This window comes from Balaenoptera physalus (genome assembly GCF_965194825.1).
Source record: "Balaenoptera physalus genome assembly, chromosome: 20".
NCBI classification, from domain to species: Eukaryota; Metazoa; Chordata; class Mammalia; order Artiodactyla; family Balaenopteridae; genus Balaenoptera; species Balaenoptera physalus.
Window position 1 is genome coordinate 52,482,634 of NC_138901.1, and position 18,694 is coordinate 52,501,327.

General features: G+C 51.1%; 1 protein-coding gene across 13 annotated transcripts in view; it reads left to right on the plus strand.

Annotated features, from left to right (window-relative positions):
• RAP1GAP2 (RAP1 GTPase activating protein 2) overlaps window positions 1-18,694 on the plus strand; it is a 216,363-nt gene that overhangs the window by 109,475 nt on the left and 88,194 nt on the right. For 7 of the 13 annotated variants that reach the window (XM_082443470.1, XM_082443476.1, XM_082443480.1 and 4 more), the window contains one exon: window positions 2,897-2,999. In XM_082443470.1, the coding sequence (XP_082299596.1) occupies window positions 2,897-2,999 (103 nt within the window). The remainder of the gene's footprint in view (window positions 1-2,896; window positions 3,000-18,694) is intronic. The other 6 variants (XM_082443475.1, XM_082443477.1, XM_082443481.1 and 3 more) reach the window with 1 other exon arrangement.

Genomic DNA, 18,694 nt, shown 5'->3' on the forward strand with positions numbered 1-18,694 from the left:
TGTGTCTTCAGGTGGCCACCTTCTCCTCTTATAAGGACACTAGTCATATTGAATTAAGGGGTCACCTTAATGACCATATCTTAACTTGAGTACATCTACAAAGACCCTATTTCCAAACGAGGTCACATTCACAGGTAGGTGAAGACTTCAGAATATCTTGGGACTTCCCTGGCGGTCCAGTTGTTAAGACTGTGCTTCCAACGCAGGGGGTGCGAGTTCGATCCCCGGTCAGGGAGCTAAGATTCCAAATGCCGCACAGCGCGGCCAAAAAAAAAAAAAAAGGCTTCCAAATATCTTTAAGGCAGTTCATGATTCAATCCATAACAGGCAGTCAGCTCTTAAATAAATACCTTTGGCTCCTAGGAGGGAGGGCTGAAGTCGAGAGTAGGGTTTAGTGCCGTGTGGCCCATCTCCTCCCGTAAAGCCATTCCAAGCCATCTAGGTACCAAGGCAGTGTAGTTTCTAATTTGCAGCCATCGGTGTGCATGTGCCCTGGGTTCTGATCTTTTTGAGGGCAGTGGTCATGCCTTCTGCCCAGCCTGGTGTCCCCTCTGGAGTCTTGGACAGGGCCCTGGAGCTAGCAGGAGGCCGAGAGCCACTGGTGCTCCTTCCTGCTCCAGCACCTTCCAGGCTCCAAGCATCATTTGGGAAATCATTCTGGCAGATGCCCTGTGCTCCCACGTGATAGTCCTCACTGCTTCCTGGAGACTCTGGTCCAGGGAGAACAGACTGGCTCAGGGGAGAGAGGCTTAGTCCACGAAGGGCTGGGTACGAGGGCCCTTTGCCTGGGACTCGGGGACCTTGATAATAATCTCAGCTGCTCTGGTCCTGTGGGCGTGGACATCTTCCACCTTATGGAGAGAACCGGCCAGTGTGACTGTGTATGTGAGGGTCCCCCGACCACTGATATGAAAAACCTGCTGGCATTGCCCTCCTCTAGGGTTTGTGTTCCCAGAGAGCCAGGGCGGCTACTGGTCAAGTTTGCTCACAAGCCATCTCCAGGGGAGTAAGCCAGAGGTCCTCAGCGAACCCCACACAGTCCTGTAGACGCTGGGTGGGGGCTTGCCTCCCCTCCCTTCCCTGCATGGTTTTCCCTTCCAGGCTCCCAGACCCACCGAGGAACTGCCCTGTCCGTCCTCACCTCAGGGGACCTGAGGGTAATGCTCCCCTTCCCTGAGCATCTTTCCTCCGTTCCTTTTCTGTCATCATGAGTCTCGGGCTGCAGGCCCATTGAGGAGGAGCAGTGCCTGCTTGGAAAGGGTGGAGTGGCTAGCGGAAGCAAGCTCGTTTCCCACCCAGCTCTGTGGGATCCACAGGCAGGCGAGGGCCAGAGCAGCCGGACGTTACCCACAGTGGTAACATCCAAGGCCATAAATGCAAGGGGAGGCTGGTGACTCTGACTGAGAAGTAGAAGGAGCTGCGTCCGTTCCTTTGTGTGTGACCGTGTGTGCGCGCACGTCTTGAGTGTTGAGTCTTGGCTCTTTGGTTCTTGTGTTAGTTACAGTCTGGATCAGGAGGGAGGGGACCCCACTCTCCAGTCATCGGAGTGAGTCCAAGGTCCAGGAATAAAGGAGGAGGAAGGCAGATGGAGGTGCAGAAAGGGGGATTGGCAGGGCTGAGGTTAATGGGGTCACATAGGTCCTCCACCAAGCCAGATGTTCACACAGCCTCCTTACCTGGCTTCCTGGAGGACAGGTGACAGGGACAGGCAGGGGCTGTGCCAGGGTAGCTGGGCCTGCCTGGGCTGAGGGGAGCCAGGCTGGGGTGGTGTCTGAGCCCCAGGGCCAGGGTTTCCTCTGGAAAGAGGGAGGGCGGGGGTCTGTAGGGAACATGGCTTCTCTCATGAAGGGGGCTTGGGGTTGGAGCTGTCACCCCCACTCGCAGGACAGGGGCTGGAACAAAGTACAGAAGCATTCTCTCCAGGTGGCAGTGGGGGTCCTTTGGTTATTTAAGTGGGACCAGGTTTGGGGCTGACTCTTGGCTGCTTCAGGGTGGGGCTCCGGAGAAGCAAACAGTTGCAAAATTGGGGGCTTTGTGGCTCAGCCTGGTCTTCTTAGGCTCTTAATTCTGTTATCCTTGCCTCTCCCTCCTGTCCCAGGATATAGCCAGGGCACGTCCTGGACACCAGAGTCCCTCGTCTGGAGACTCCCCCAGGTTCTGCCCAGCTGGCCCTGTGCGTAACCATTGCTCTGAAGGCTTTTTCGTGGCACACATTCTCCCTACTGATTGGACTGTAAACCAGCACTCCCTGGTCACCAGCAAGGGCCAGATGGAAAGTGGGGAGTGTGTGAGAGCAGCGGACTTGTCGCAATTGTGTTGTCATGGTGACACAACTCTGTTTAGCTGCCTCTCCACGGTCCTAGCCCACATGGACTAAAATAAGTTTTAACTGCAGCATACACAGCAGGCAGCCCTGTCTTCCCAAAGTCTGACCAGGACGTGTGTGTGTGTGTGTGTGTGTGTGTGTGTGTGTGTGTGTGTGTTTAGGGACAAAGGGGCCCCCCCAGGGAGGATGAATTGAAAACGTTTACCCCTCTCCCCTTCTTTTCCTTCCCAGTCCTGGATCTCTTTAGACCTGTGGTTCTCAGACCTCAGCATCACAATCATATGGAGAGATTCTTAAAACACAGATTCCTGGGCCCCATCACCCGGGAGTCTGGTGTGCACCTGAGAATGTGCATTTCTAACAGGTTTCTGGGTGATGCTGGTGCTGTGGTGCAGGAACCACCCTAGGAGAAGCCCTGCCTAAGATTTTAGCACATCCTGGCAAAGAAATGCACCGGCTCTATTTTCTGCATGTGTTAGACTGTGTCCTTAAGCCCAGCTGCTGTTAGAGGAGAGAGGGGAGGGGCAGACAGGCCCCCACTCACCTCTTCTGTGTTCTGTGGCCTAACAGGAAGCAGGAGCTGGCCAACAGCTCGGATGTGACCCTCCCAGACCGGCCGCTGTCCCCTCCTCTCACTGCGCCTCCCACCATGAAGGTAAGAGGCTTCCGGCTGGTAAGTGGGGAGGGGAAGTGGGCGGGGAAAGTGCTGTTGCTTTGGCCCCTGGCCCGGCTGCTTCTGTCCCCATGGGGGCCTTGGAGTGTCTCCACACCTCTGAAGGCAGCGTCCACTTGAGATTACCAGTGTAGGAGGAAAGTGTGATTGTGAGATTCAGGGGTGTCAAGGGGCAGTGAGGGAATAGACTGGGGCTGAATGGGGTGGGCGGGATGCTTGGTGATTAGCGAGAGGCCTTGTGGAGCTGTAGGTTCCGGCACAAGGGGCCCAGGCGGGAGTAAGTGGAGACACTCAGAATGCAGCTGGGAGCCTTACGGGGCTACTGCCCAGAAGGGCTGCCTGGGGCTGGGACCTTCCTGGGACTTGAATGGCACTTGTGTGCTGCTCTACCTGCCTCTGACTGGCCTCCTGGGCTGGCTCTGTCACCCTAATCTCTGTGGGAGAGTTGCCTTGGAGGTTCTGGGAGCCAGTAATTCTTTTCCTATTAGCACTTCATTCACAAATCTCTTTCCTGGGAGACTACATCCCAGGACCCTGAGGGGGCTGCATCCTCCCTACACTGAGCTCTCACCCTTTACTGTTCAGTCTTCCTGGCAGGGTGGCCACATGGGCATGAGCTGGCCCTCAGGGAGGACTTTGGTTCAGCCAGTATTCCTGCCTAGGCAGCAGTGCACCCCCCTCCTTCCCTCACTTTGCCAGGTGAGGACTAGCTCTGAAGATGTCACCTGAGTCATCTGAGGGGACATCTAGGCCAGCCCCCATCTCTGTCCTGGGGTTCTGCTACAAGGTGACTCACAGGGAAATAATTAGGTATCTCTTTCCTGGGAGTCCCTGTTGTACCCCCTCTTCCCTGACCTAATCTGTTGCAAAGTGATACCCTCAAAGGAGGTAGATAAAAGCCATCTTCCCATTATCATCCCACATTGAATGCCCATCACACACAGAACTGTGGGGGAATATCACAGAATGGCAGTCAGAGCCTGTCCTGGTTGAATTAGGAATGCAGGAGTGGGTAGGGTGCAGGGCTGACCTAGGAGACAGCTCTGCTCTCCTCCTGGTGGGGTACCCAGCGGCATTGAACGCCAGACCACCTTCATCAGCCTAGTCACAGTGCTGGCATCCGAGCCAGGTGCTGGGGTGGCTTGTTTGCACAGGGAATTACTGACCCATATCGCCATTCTGAGTTTTAGTCCCTTGGTCTGCAGAGTTGGGTGTGGGATGTTTGTCTCTTTGCTCATGGATGGCGGGAGTTTGCAGGGAGGAATTCTGAAAGTCTCCTAGGAGGAGTCACTGAGTTCTCTTGGCAGGCTTTACTTATGTGCTCATTTAATTTACCCAACACCCAATATTTATTTAAATGTTGTGTTAGTCAAGACTCTTGGTGGCAAGTGACAGAAACATAACTCGCTTTGGGTTAAGCATAAAAGAAAATTTATTGCCTTCATAATGGCAAGTATAGATTCCAGGCACGGCTGCATCCACGAAATCTGTCTCTTACCATTTCTCTTCTGTGTTTCATCCTCTGTCAAGCTCTGGCTCTGTGGTGGCAGATGGTGACAGTAGCTCCTACTTGCTAAGTAACTCCAGTGGAAAGAAGAGTATCATTTTTTCCCCAGTAGTTCTAACAAAAGTCCCAGGGAGGAAGCTCATTGGCTGGGCTTAGGTCACATGTCTGTCTCAGAGATGGGAGGCTCTGATTGGCCAGATCTGGGTCTCTTGCCCACCGTCTAAACCAGTTGTCCCCAGCTTTTTTGGCACCAGGGACCGGTTTTGTAGAAGACCCATTTTTCCACAGACTGGCAGTGGTTGAGGGGGTGGAATGGTTTTGGGATGATTCAAGCGCATTTCATTTATTGTGCACTTTATTTCTATTATTATTACATTGTAATATATAATGAAATAATTATACAACTCACCATAATGCTGACAGGAGGTGGAGCTCAAGTGGTAATGCGAGCGATGGAAAGCAGCTGTAAATACAGATGAAGCTTTGCCCGCCACTCACCTCCTGTTGTGCGGCCCCATTCCGAACAGGCCGCGGACCGGTACCGGTCCACGGCCCGGGGGTTGGGGACCCCTGGTCTAAACTGTAAGAACGGATAATGGGGGAGGGGTGGCAGTTTAAAGGAAAATTGAAGGTGCTACATTGAGAGGAAGAGGAAACGGATGCAGGGCAGGCAAGACCAACAGCTTTCTACTACACGTGCTGACCATGTGCCAGTTCTAGTGCTGAGCACTAGGGACCTAGTAGCAACAAAGCAGTATGATCCCTGTTCTCTTGGAGTTTGTCTTCCAGCTATGGAGACAAAAGTTGAAAAAATAATTTCAAGAATGAGGGATGGACAGTTAGGTGTGATGAATGTTCCAAAGGAGAAGCACAGCATAGCTAGGACAATATAAGGTCTGTGGAGGGGAGATCTAATCGAGTCTTGGAGAGGGTCAGGGAGGGCTTTGAGGAAGTGAACCCTGAGAGTGGAGTAGGACTTAGTGAAGCAGAAGTGCAGTCAAGGTGGAGGAAAGTGTTCTAGATGCTTGTCACTCAGAGTGAGGCCAAGAGAACAGCTGCACCTGCCTCATTTGGGAACTCCTTAGAAATGCAGTCTCTCAGGCCTCACTGCAGACCACTGAATCAGGACCTGAATTTTACCAACATTCCCTAGTGATTCACATGCACATTACAGCTCCAGAAACACTGCTGTAGGCTCCATCCTCCCTGAGGCAGGAGAGAAGGTTATTCTCGAGGAACAAGAATGGCTAGAGCACTCACAGTTAGGGACAAAGAGGCAGACCCTTGGAAGTTTTGCTCAAGATTTTGGGCTTTATCCTAACTAGGGGCATCGAAGTCATTGAAGATTTTAGTCAGAGGAGTAAGGTGACAGGACTTTTGCAAAGTCACCCCGGCTCGTGTGGAGGATGTGTGGGACGGAACGGAGTGGAAGTGGGGTGAGTTGGGAGGCCACTGCAGGAGTCCAGTGGGAGAGGACTGACTCTGAGGGGCCTGTGACCACCTGGAAGTGGTCAGATCTCAGAGATCTCCCAGGAGGTGGCTTGGTGAGATATGAGGATTTGGGGAGAGGTAGGAAGCAAGAATGGTCCCAGGTTTGGATCAGCCGGATAAACGATACAGCCATTCTCTGAGAAGGGGTGACCCAGGAGGGAGGATGAGGATTTAAGTTCTAAGTGCTGACTTGGACATGCTTGAGACACCGATGGGGGTGTCACTGGGGGCCAGGCTCAGAAGAAGGGTGTGACTGGAGATAAAAATCTGGAGTCATTTTTGTAGAGATGGGAATTGATGCTGGGGGTGGAGGGGTGGGTGGGTTGGTGAACTCTCCAGGGAGAGGATGGAGTGAGAATATGGGAGATTCCTGGGGTGGCCTCCCCAGGGAAAGACTGGTGTGGACGAGGCTGGGGACAGGGTGAGAGGGATGGGCAGATGTGTCAACTACGGTGGCGAGGCCAGGTACCATGTGGAGCTCACGGTGGCCTCTGGGGTCAGTGTCCCGGTGGCTACTTACAACTACGACGCTCATTTACGTCTCCACAGCCTGCTCAGCACAGAGGGAGCAGCCGTGTTGGGACTGCATTTACCAAGTCATGTTGTTAGTCCAGCGCGTCCCTGCATCGAGTTCAGGGCAGCGACTGCGTCCTGTTCTGTGGGTTCCTGGTTCTGGTAGATGTTTATGGTGTGTTGAGTATTCTGGAATCCAGCTTGGAGGAGCAGGCACTTCCCTTCTACTCCTCTGGTTTTGTCTGAATCTCCTATCCCAGCAGACCCTCTTTCTCCAGGTAATACTTTTCCAAATTAAGCCAGAATACAGGGACTTTCCTGGTCGTCCAGTGGTTAATCTCCGTGCTTCCACTGCAGGGGCCACAGGTACGATCCCTGGTCGGGGAAGTTCGCATGCTGCACAGTGCGGCCAAAAAAAAAAAAAAAAAGCCTGAATACATGTGTTCTTCAAGATGTGGACTGAAGCCCCCTCCTTCCCTATCAGTTTCACCTGTGGAGTCACCTGTGTAGGTCTGGGCTCCCGCCTGCGATGTCCTCTCCAGGGTGGGATTAGGCCTCTGCTTTGCTGATACCTCCCAACTTCCCCAGGTTATTACTGCACGTCGAGGTCTGAGACACTGAGGGTGGAGGCTGGAATCTCTCCAGGGTCACTGGCCCTGGAGTTCCATCAGCCCCCCACCCCTCCCAGCATCTGGGCAGTGGAGGAGGGTCTCATTTGGTTCCCTTGGCAGTGCAGGCTTGGGTTAGGGGTGGCAGTGACACCCCTTTGGTATTGATTAGCTTGGGAGTCACAAAATGTCAGGGATGGGTGATCCATTTCCTTTTTAGGGAAGCTGGAGGCCAGGAGGTGGAAAATGACTTGGCCCAGGTCCCATTGAAGATAGCAGTGTTCCTCCTGTAGTCATAGAGTAAGTTCAGTTCTAAGACCCAAACCATTTTTGATAAGATGATCTCATCCCACCCCACACACCAGGGACAACCTCCTCTAGTTGCTTCCCCCATTGGGAAGGGACTGCTGGAGCAGAAGCTGGCCTCCAGCCCGAGAAGCGCCCCTCCCTCCCCAGGCCCCTGCCCCCCACTGGCCTGCCTGCTGCAACTGGTCCTTTATGCCCTCTTCTCCACCTCGTTGTGTTTGTGGTTTTCAAGGGAATTTTTTTTTTCTTGCTAATATGAAACTGAGAAAAAGCCACCAAAGAGATGCTGAGCAGATGGGCAGAATGAGAGCCCAGTTCCCAGCCGGAATTCAAACTGTGGATGGCGCAGGGTGGGCTGGGAGAGGGGCTTGGGGCTGTCTCCCTGGGAATGCTGTGGATTGTTTCCAAGCCCACATCTTTTATGATCTGGTTTTCATGCCCAAATGGATCACCAGGCACCAAGGAGAGCAGGTGTGTGCCCAGCATTGCGCTAGGCCCCGTGTGGTCAAACTAAGGCCGCCGTCCTCGTCCCTCAAAGAACCTGCTGTCTTCGGGGGGCCTTAACCGAGCAGAAGAAACCATATGGCTGAGCATGTGACAAGTTGCAGTGTGTCATGTGGCTTCTCAGTGGGGGGGAGGGGAGTGAGGATGGCTTCATGGGGAGGTGGGTGGGGGAGTTGGAAGGGACCCTAATGGCAAGCACAGGGGTTGAGTGACCCCCTGGGACCGACCATACAACAGCCTTTTGGGCTTGAAGGGGTTGGGATTGACCCTCCTGATTCTTTTCCAGCTCACAGTAAGTGCACGGGGCGTTCTATCGAAGGTGGTGATGCTGGGACTTGGCGTGTCCTTGATCTGAATTGTCACACTCGTCTCTGGAGCCCCAGCAGGCCTGGGCTGGCCCGGTCAGCTGGGAGGTGACCCTTTCTCAGCCTTCTCCATCCCTCTTTGTGCCAGTCTGAGGGCAACCTCCTCCACCCCAGACCTTCTCCTTTCCCAAAGAGAACAAGGAGGCCTGGGGTGCCCGCTGTGAGGGGAGCAGAAAGTCTCATGCCTGCTTTGCCCCCCTGGTACTTTGCTCTCCATCACTCACCGATGCCCTCGAAACCCTCAGTGATGGGTCAGGCAGGTGCAAAGTCCCCACATGTTGGGGAAGAAAGTGGAGGTCAGAGGTACCTTCTCTGCACTCCCTTCATTCCCTTTGGGCAGAGCTGTGCTGGGTCTCCGCCTCCTGCCCTCCCAGGCTCCCTAACTGCCCACCAGCCACTTTCTGTCCTGGGTGGGGAGGCGCTGGGGTTTCCTTTCCAGCTTGTAGCACTGCCCCAGGCCCGATGCCATCTCTTACTTTGCCTCTGGTTCCTGCCCCCTGTCTTCTGTTCTCACTGGGAGAAGAGACCACCCACCCGCCTCTGTCAGGGTTGAGTCAGGGTGTCAGCCCCCGTCAGATCTACCAAGTTTGTATGGACGAGGTGAGGAGGCGTCTGTGGGAAGGATGTTGGGACCCCTCTTGGGCGGAGGCAAGAAGGGCTCAAGGACACCAGCAAGGGGGTTTGGTTTCCCCTCTTCAAGAAAGCTCTGCAGTGGGGGGCGTGACAGTTGGGACAAGCATTTGTTGCGGCCCATGACCACCGCTGCAGGAGGTTCAGCTGGCTTTCTTGTTGGCGCTCCTAGGAGAGCTGTCTCTGGTCCCCACACAGACCCTATTTATGTTGCTGGTCCAGATGCTGTCTCCTCAGGAACCACTTCCCAGGAGGCCTCTGATTTCATACAGACCAGTGGACAGGGGAGCCCAAGGGCAGCGCAGATGCGAGGGGGGCTTAACCTGGCTCTGCATCTGTTGGGGGGCACCTTGGAGGCTTAGAGAGCCGGGAGATGTCTGTGTGTGCACCACCTGCATGAACCCACCCCTCATGTGTGCACATGTGTATATTGTACCTGATTTTGTTCATTGTTTTAAGGCCAACGAGCCTGCACTTCTTGCAAATTACTTTAGGTGTAACCGGATTTTTAAAAATTTACATACATTGAAATGCATAAATCTTAACTGTGTACTTTTATTAATGGATACACCCATGGGACCCATACTCTGATTCAGACAGAGGACCTTTCTCTTCCCCCAGAATGTTCCACTATGTCCCTTCCTAGTCAATCCCAACCCCCGCCCCTCGGGAAGCAACCAGTATTCTGATTTTTTTTTTTCCACTGTAAATTAGTTTTGCCTGTTCTAGAACTGAATTTAAAAGGAGTCATGGGGACTTCCCTGGTGGTCCAGTGGTTAAGACTCTGCTTCCAGTGAGGGAGGCCTGAGTTCGATCCCTGGTCAGGGAACTAGATTAAAAAAAAAAAAAAAAAAAGGAATCACATAGTCTATACTTGTTTGTGTCCAGCTCAGCATAATATCTGTGAGATTCACCCATGATGTAGAGTGTTATCAGTAGTTTGTTCCTTTTTATCCCCACTGTATGAATACAGCACAGTTTGTTTATTTTCCTGTTGAGCGACATTTGGGTTGTTTCCAGTTTTGAGCTATAATGAATAACCAAATGCTCTGAATATTCTGGTATAAGTTTTGTTCTGTTTTGGACATGTGTTTTCATTTCTCTTAGGTAAATACCTAGAGGGAAATGGCTGGGTCAAAGGGGAGGTGAATGTTTAACTTTATATGAAACCGCCAAACTTTTAGCCAGGTGGTTGTACCATTTTATGTCTCTACCAGCAGTGTTATGAGAGCTCTAACTGCTTCACATCCTTGTCAACATTTGCCATTGTCAGTCTACTTAATTTTAGCCACTTGAGTGGGTGTGTAAGGAGGGATATTTCATTGTGGCTTTAATTTGCGTTTGTCTGATGACTAATGACGTTGAACACTTTCTTATATGCTTGTGGACCATTCTTACAGTTCCTTTGCCCCTCCTCCCCCTTTAAAATTGGGTTGTTTGTCTTCCTGTAGGCATTCTTTACATATTCTAGATACAAGCTCATTCCTTGTCTTAACAGCATCTTTGATGAACAGAAGTTTTAATTTTGATGATGTCCAATTTATGGATATTTTTTTCATTTTGTGTCTGTAGCTTTCTTTGCTTATTCCATATCACAAAGATTTTCTTCCATGTTTTCTTCTAGAAGCTGTCTAGTTTGAGCTATAGATCTAAGATCCATCTCAATTTAATTTAATTGTGTGGCATGATATAGGCATTGTTGGGCAGCAAGCCTTATACTTGCCCAGCCTCGAGACAGAAGAAAGAGCCCAGAGTCAGTGACAGAGACATCGATGGTTTAATGGACAGGGGATCTTACATGTCTGAAGCAAGGTCCTGGAATGACACCCCACTGTGTGAGGCAGACCAGGGCAGGACAAGGCAGCAGTCTTCACTACTGGAGGGGAGTGGGAGGATACCCGTTGTAGGGGGAATTGACTTGACATCAGGTTGGCTCATTGGTTACCAGGGAAACCAGCAGAGGAGCATGTCCTTCACCGCCCCTTTGATTCGCTATCATGGTGGAGGTGTTCTGATCTAAAGAATAGAACTAGCTGGGTCGGGGGGGCAAGTATGTAGGCATGTACTGATTAGGCTCTATGACTAAGAGGGAAAGTCTGTCAGGTGAGTAGGGTGTAGGTGAGGCAGGGACTGGTTGAGCAGGGGGATGTATAGTGAGCAAGAGAACAGCCATCTTGAGCGGCCTGATGGTACCGGTGTCTAGGTCCATTTATTCCCATATGGATATCCAGTCATTGAAAAGACTTAGTGTTGCTTTGGTACCTTAGTCAAAAATCCGCTGGCTATATACACGCACCCATGCATGTGTATGGTTGTCTCTGTAAGCCGTGATGTTTCTCTAGATCAGGGCTGGCAAATGTGTGACACTTGTGCCATCCCACCAGGCTTCTGCCCCTATGGCAGATGTTCGTCATGATCATGGCACCCTTGCCCATGAGTTTAGATGTGGATTCAGAATCCTCTCCAGCAAAGCCCTGCAGGTAGCTACCACCAGTCATTTGGAGCTGACACTTGAGATGAACTGCTTCTGGCATCTCTGATTGAACTTGGCGGAAGAGGTTAAGTTGTTTGCTCGATGTCCCACAGCTGGTGAGGGCAGGGCCAGGATTTGGACTCGGGTCTGTCTGTGTGGCTCGGAAGCCTGTGCTGTCTTAACCACACTCCAGACTGCTTTCCGTGAGTCATGTGAGCATGTTACTTAATCTCCCTGACCTCCGGTTTCTTCCCCTGTAGAATGGGGACAATGGCCACCTGGAGGAGCGGGTGTGAGGAGTAATGAGGTAAACCATGACGCAGCTAGTGGAGTGCTTAACACATAGTGGGGGCTCAGTAAGTGGTTGTGATAGTAATGATGATAATTATGATGGTGATGATGGTGATGGTGATGGTGATGATGATGATGGTGGTGTTGATGGTGATGATGACGATGATGATGATGTAGTTCTTGCCCTTGAGAAACATACAGAGGGCTTCTCTCTAGGGAACTGGGAGCCACCAGCACATGAGAGTCCTTTGCCTGTTCCCGTGGAGCCTTCTGAACTGGAGGCCCCGGGGGGCGCCCTGCCTCCTAGAAATTGCTAATGGAGCCCAAACCTCAGGCTTTGGCCTAGGCATCTAGTTCACTAGGGCCTTATTCCTTCTCTCCTTTGTTTCAGGGGAACAGGCCAGCTGGGCTTCCAGAATGGTCTCTCTGGGAACCCTACCTCTCTGCTTTGATTCTCCAGCCCATCTCCCTTTCCTTCTGACAGGCCACATGGTCTCCCCTATCATGGAGGTTAATCCAGTTCCTTTGACCTGGACCCAGATCCCTGTGAGGCTCTTTCTCAAAAAGGTGACACATACGGAGTAGCAGTTAAGAACACAGTTTCTGGAGCCAGCTTGCCTGGTGTAAGGCTTTGCCACTTCCTACCTGTGTACTGTCTCTGGGCCTCAATTTCCTCATTTGTAGAGTAGGGATATGAGAGTACCTGCCACATGTGGTTGTAATGGGGATTAATTGAGATGATGTACATTTATCACTTAGAGGCACATGGTCTGTGCTGCAGAAATGTTAGTACTTATTATTCCTCCAGAGAACAGCAATGCTCGGAGGGGAAGTCTGGAAGGAAGTACACTGATTTTTCTATTGCTAGTATAGTTCCTCCTCAGGACTCCCTGATGCCCTGCCTGGTACCCAGGACTGAGGTGCCTCTCCATAACCAATGAATAAAAACTGAAATTGCATTTTGTGTGATTGGCCCCACCTGAGCCCTATGTATCAGACCCAAAACCCTGCCTGATAAGTATGGATGACAGTAAGGGTATTGGAAAAAGGCCAAAACCAAAGATCCTGCCCCACAAACTCAGATGGACGTAGGGGAGGGGTCTTTAGGGAGGAAGCATCCCTCTGGACCATGTTCCCATCACTTGAAGTCAGGCTGCCCTGAGCTAATCAGTGTTCACAGACCAGGTGGTCCCCACGGTGATAGGGAGAACCTGTAAGGCCAGTGTCCTCATGAAGGATTTTAGGATTGGACTGAGTGGAGATCTGGATAATTCAAGGCCATGGAGAGTCCCGGGGTTGGCCTTGGAATGCATTTTATAATCTGTTTATCCCCATCAGAAGGTTCCTTCCTAATTCCTTTTGCCTGCGGCTAGTATTGAAACGAGGCTGTATTTCTAGACAGATACTAACCTTGTGTCCTGATAGAGCACTTGGCATTCAGGGCGTCTCCTTGGGGATGCTTCGCGTGCTGCTGTAGCCCTAGTCATGCCACCTGCCTTTGAAGGCCTGGCAGCTGTCCTACCCTATAACTTAGCCTCTAGTTTACAACATCCCTGCTTGTTTTAGGTCCTGCCTTCCTTGATGGACAATCCTGGGTCTGGCACACAGAGCCCGGGTCTGGCACACAGAGCCCGGGCCTGGCCCTGGGCCTTAGTAACAACTGTGTGACATTGTGCAGTTCGGTCATATCCTAGGAACCTCAGTTCCTTCATCTGTGGGACTAAGCCCACCCCGTAGGGTTGCTGTGAGGATTACAGGAGGAAGCGGGTGGGCAAGGGCTTCATACCAATGTAACACCACACAGATGTTATATTGGTATGTGATGGATACTCGTGGTTTTTATCGTGGGCAGTGAGCTAAATGCTTGTGGAGTGGTTTCGTTGATTATCCCACTCCTCTTCTGGCTGCCATAGACACTTCTGCACTGAGACCGGCTCAGGAGTGGGGTCCTGCCAGATTCCATGCCCCGCCTCGCATCCCCACCCCATGCATGCCTGGGGGTCATGTCATTGACCTGACACTCAAGCCCAGTGTGTCTGGTGCTTTGTGGGACAGCGGACAGTGGGTTTTGTGTTTGTTCCTGGAGGGAGTCACCACCGCAATATGAGTCCCGTAGGTACCTCCTGTGTGTCCCCCTCCTGTTGGCTTTTTTCCCCTGGACCCCTAGTAGATTCCCTGTTCTTGGATGAGTGTGGAGATGGAGTTTCAGGCCTTAGGGTGGGTATTCATTTCCTGGGGCCACTGTAACAAATTACCACAAACTTCGTGGCTTAAGACAACAGAAATTTATTCTCTCACAGTTCTGGAGGCTAGAAGTCTGAAATCAAGGTGTCGGCAGGGCTGAGCTCCCTCCAAAGGCACTAGAGGAGGCAGATCCTTGCTTGCTTCTTCCTGTAGGTGTGTAGGTGGCTATAGGCATTCCTTTGGTTTGGGGCTGCATGATTCCACTCTCTGCCTCCGTCTTCACATGGCCTTCTCGTCTCCCTGGGTCTGTGGGTCTCTTATAAGGATTTAGGGCCCACCTGGATCCACCTGGCTCTCATCTCAAGATGCTTAATTATACCTGCAAAGACCGTTTTTCCAAATCAGGTCACATTCACAGATTCTTGGGTGGACATATCTTTTTTGGGGGGCACCATTTAACCCACTATAGGGTGTGAGCGGCCCTCTTTCAGGAGCCCCCGATGGGAGCCTGCTGAGGCCCAGAAGCTATGCCAGCACCTGTTTACTCTTGTGTAGTTGGAGGTCATTCAGGTGTGACTGCATGTGTGTGTATGTGTGTGATGGGGCAGGGCGTTGCTGGAGCAGGGCTGGGAGGAACTGGCCCAATGCAGCTCCAGCTCCATGGCCCGAGGGGGCAGGACATGTTCTCCTATCCTTGTTGTCCCAGGGCCTGGTACATAAAGGGCCCAGAGCAGGTGCTTCATAAACACTTAGTGGTCGACTTAGTGGTCGGTGCTTAATACATACTCATAATAGGTGATTTATGAATTCTCATCGATTGATCCAGCCTTGAGAATGTGGCATTGAACTAAAAAAGCCCAGTATTTTCTTGGAGAATTTTTTTAAAAAAATAAATTTATTTATTTATTTATTTTTGGCTGCATTGGGTCTTCATTGCTGCACGTGGGCTTTCTCTAGTTGTGGCGAGCGGGGGCTACTCTTCGTTGCAGTGCACGGGCTTCTCATTGCAGTGGCTTCTCTTGTTGCGGAGCACGGGTTCTAGGCATGCGGGCTTCAGTAGTTGTGGCACGCGGGCTCAGTAGTTGTGGCTCACAGGCTCTAGAGCACAGGCTCAGTAGTTGTGGCGCATGGTCTTAGTTGCTCCGGGGCATGTGGGATCTTCCCGGACCAGGGCTCGAACCCGTGTCCCCTGCATTGGCAGGTGGATTCTTAACCACTGCGCCACCAGGGAAGTCCCATCTTGGAGAATTTTTATAAGATTTTTTTTTGCAAGTGAACAGCAATCCCTCACCCTACACCCTATTTATTTTTAAATAAAGTGATACATGCTTCTTATAAAAAAATGTAAGCAATTGTAAAGTATAAAGTAAAAAAATCCAAAACAAAACTCTAGTAATAATCCCACCATCCAGCCATATTCATCATTACCATTTGCTGAGCCTCCAGACATCTCGGCATCATGCACACAGACAGAGGCATAAATAAATGGGATCTGACTTACTTCACTCTGTATGACAGACTCTAGGTCCATCCACCTCACTACAAATAATTCAATTTCATTTCTTTTTATGGCTGAGTAATATTCCATTGTATATATGTGCCACATCTTCTTTATCCATTCATCTGTCGATGGACACTTAGGTTGCTTCCATGTCCTGGCTATTGTAAATAGAGCTGCAATGAACATTGTAGTACATGACTCTTTTTGAATTATGGTTTTCTCAGGGTATATGCCCAGTAGTGGGATTGCTGGGTTGTATGGTAGTTCTATTTTTAGTTTTTTAAGGAACCTCCATACTGTTATCCATAGTGTCTGTATCAATTTACATTCCCACCAACCGTACAAGAGGGTTCCCATTTCTCCACACCCTCTCAAAGTGAGAGAATGGCATGGACTTATATATACTACCAAATGTAAAATCGATAGCTAGTGGGAAGCAGCCGCATAGCACAGGGAAATCAGTTTGGTGCTTTGTGACCACCTAGAGGGGTGGGATAGGGAAGGTGGGAGGGAGAGAGACGCAAGAGGGAAGAGATATGGGGATATATGTATATGTATAGCTGATTCACTTTGTTATAAAGCAGAAACTAACACACCATTGTAAAGCAATTATACTCCAATAAAGATGTTAAAAAAAAAAAGAAATTGCAAAAATAAATAAATAAATGGGATCGCACCGTTTGTGCTCATTTGTAATAAAAAAGAATTAAATTCGATTTTATTTGCATTTAACCAGTGAAGAGAAAACCAGGTGGCTCAGAAGGAGTCACTGAAGTTTAGATAAATGTTTCTGCTCCAGAAGAGATAGTAACCCCTGTAAGAGTCCTCTAAAGATGAGGTAAATTATTTTATTAAAAAAATACGACAAATTTTTGGGTTTTTTTTTGGCTGTGTTGGGTCTTCGTTGCGGCGTGCGGGCTTTCTCTAGTTGCGGCGAGCGGGGGCTACTCTTCGTTGCAGTGCGCGGGCTTCTCATATTGGTGCCTTCTCTTGTTGCGGAGCCCAGGCTCTAGGCGCGTGGACCTCAGTAGTTGTGGCATGCAAGCTCAGTAGTTGTGGCTCGCAGGCTCTAGAACGCAGGCTCAGTAGTGGTGGTGCACGGGCTTAGTTGCTCCGCGGCATGTGAGATCTTCCCGGACCAGGGCTTGAACCTGTGTCCCCTGTGTTGGCAGGTGGACTCTCAACCACTGTGCCACCAGGGAAGTCCCCAAACAAATCTTTGAGGGTGGTGACATTAATTCTTTAAAAATAAATTATTTCCACTTTATACATAGTGTTTGGCTCCCTTCTTTGGGATATGAGGACCAGGTGATTTTGGAGGAGTGGTAGTGCAGTGTGAACGGCGTGGCTCACTCCTTTTGAGGGGAACTGCCATGCCCTTACCAGCAGCCTGGGCTGCCAGGGTCTGCATCTCCAGGTGTGTGGAGAGGTGGAAGGAGCCTTTCAAGAGCTCCAGCCCAGGTCCACGTGGAAATTAAGCAGAACCTGTTGCGGGAGTGAATTGGGTTTGCTAGCAAATGACACGGCTGAGCTGATTTGATTTGGCAGCAGGACCGAGAAGCTTCTGAAATGTCAGATGTTAATATGATGGCTGGTTGGCTCTAAATGGGAAGCCAGGAGTGAGGGGTGGGTGGCCCGGTGGCGTCATCTGCTGTGGAAGGGGAAAAGAGGAGGGACTGGGGAGAGAGGAAATAGGAGGGGGGAGGGGAGGGGAGAGGAGAGGGAAGGAGGGAAAGCAGGTGGGAAAAGGCAGGAAGGGGATGAAGGAGGTGAGGTGGATGGGCTGGGTTTGCTTCTTTGAGGATCACGAGCTGGTAGGCCTGGGCCCAGTTTGCCCTCAGATATGCTTTGTTTGACCAACATGGTATTACAAAATTGATTTCCGTACTATTGGGAGGGATGTGCTCTCTCCAACTATTTTGCCTTATATCCTCCCTGTGCCTAAAGGTATCCAGGTTTAGGACCTTTTCCAGATGCTCTACTACTGTTTCTAGAGTTTTCCCTTCCCAGGGGCTCACCCTGGTGGGTGGCCTGGGCTCAGAGGAGACCAGCATTGCATCTCGCCCCAGAGATGATGATTCTGAAAATCCACTGGACCCCCGATGGCTCCCAGCATCACTGCCTTGTGGATGTCCAGTTGGGTTTCAGGACAGCATTTGAGGGCCCCTTTGGGGTGGTTATTCTGTGGTCGGGAGAGCCAGGCTGTGGGATGTAGGAGACAGGAGCTATGCCTTGTGTAGCTCCGTCTCCTCATGCTTGATGGCCCTTTGTTGAACTGGGAAGATGTGATGCCTACCCTTTGAGGGTATGATGGCTAGGAGGAGGCAAAGCCCCAGAAACCATCTCCGAGAGTGACCCAAGATGGGACATGACCTCCACTGAGTGGTCTGGTGGTCCCTGCTTGGGTGTGGAAGCAAGGGTGGCCTGGGTATGCTCAGAAAAGCAGAAGATCCTTGGACGATCCTCTCCCTGTCACTTCCCCATGAGGGGATGTGTCCTGGGGTCTGGGGTGGGGGGAGAGTGGGTCCCTCAAACATTAGAATAGTGAAGGAGAAAGCAGGTCAGGAACCATGGTGAGATCTGAAGAGCAGGAAGGTGGGTCTTCAAAGCCTGGGAGGATTCAGTAAGTGTCAGGGATGGGCCTTGTCACCCCGAGAGCAAAGCTGAGCCACGGATCCAGAGCCTGGGGGTACCTGAGGTTAGTGCTGGCAGCGGAGGTGGGAACCTTGAAACCCAGGCCTCCCAGGTCATCGGTCCAGCCTGAGTTGTCATGGACAGGCAGGGTCCCAAGTCCTGCTGGCATGGCATGGTCCTCTGCCATCTCTTGGGCAGCCTTTCTCCTTGCTTATGGGTCCCAGGCCCAGTGAAGGTCAGGAGTCCACACCTGGTTTCCTGAAGATCAGCAAAGAGCTTCAAGGCAGTTATCAAAATATCAAAATAACGTTCATCGCAGACTGTGAATATGTGTCACAGAGCATTTCAGTTTTGCAGAGCAGGGGCGTGGTGCTAGAGTGTCAGAGTTCCTTCCTGCCCATGGTTATATTGGACTTATATCTGTCGAGAGGTCTGTATTAGTGTCTTATGGATGCTGAAACAGATGATGACAAACGTAGTAGCTTAAGACAACACAGATTTATCATCTTAGAGTTCTGGAGGTCAGAAGTCTGAGATGGGTCTCATTGGGCTAAAATCGAGGTGTCCATGGGGCCGCATTCCTTCTGGAGGCTCTAGGAGAGAATTTATTCATTGCCTTTTCCAGCTTCTAGAAGGCCACCTGCACTCCTTGGCTCCCAGCCCCATTCCACCATCTTCAAAGGCAGCA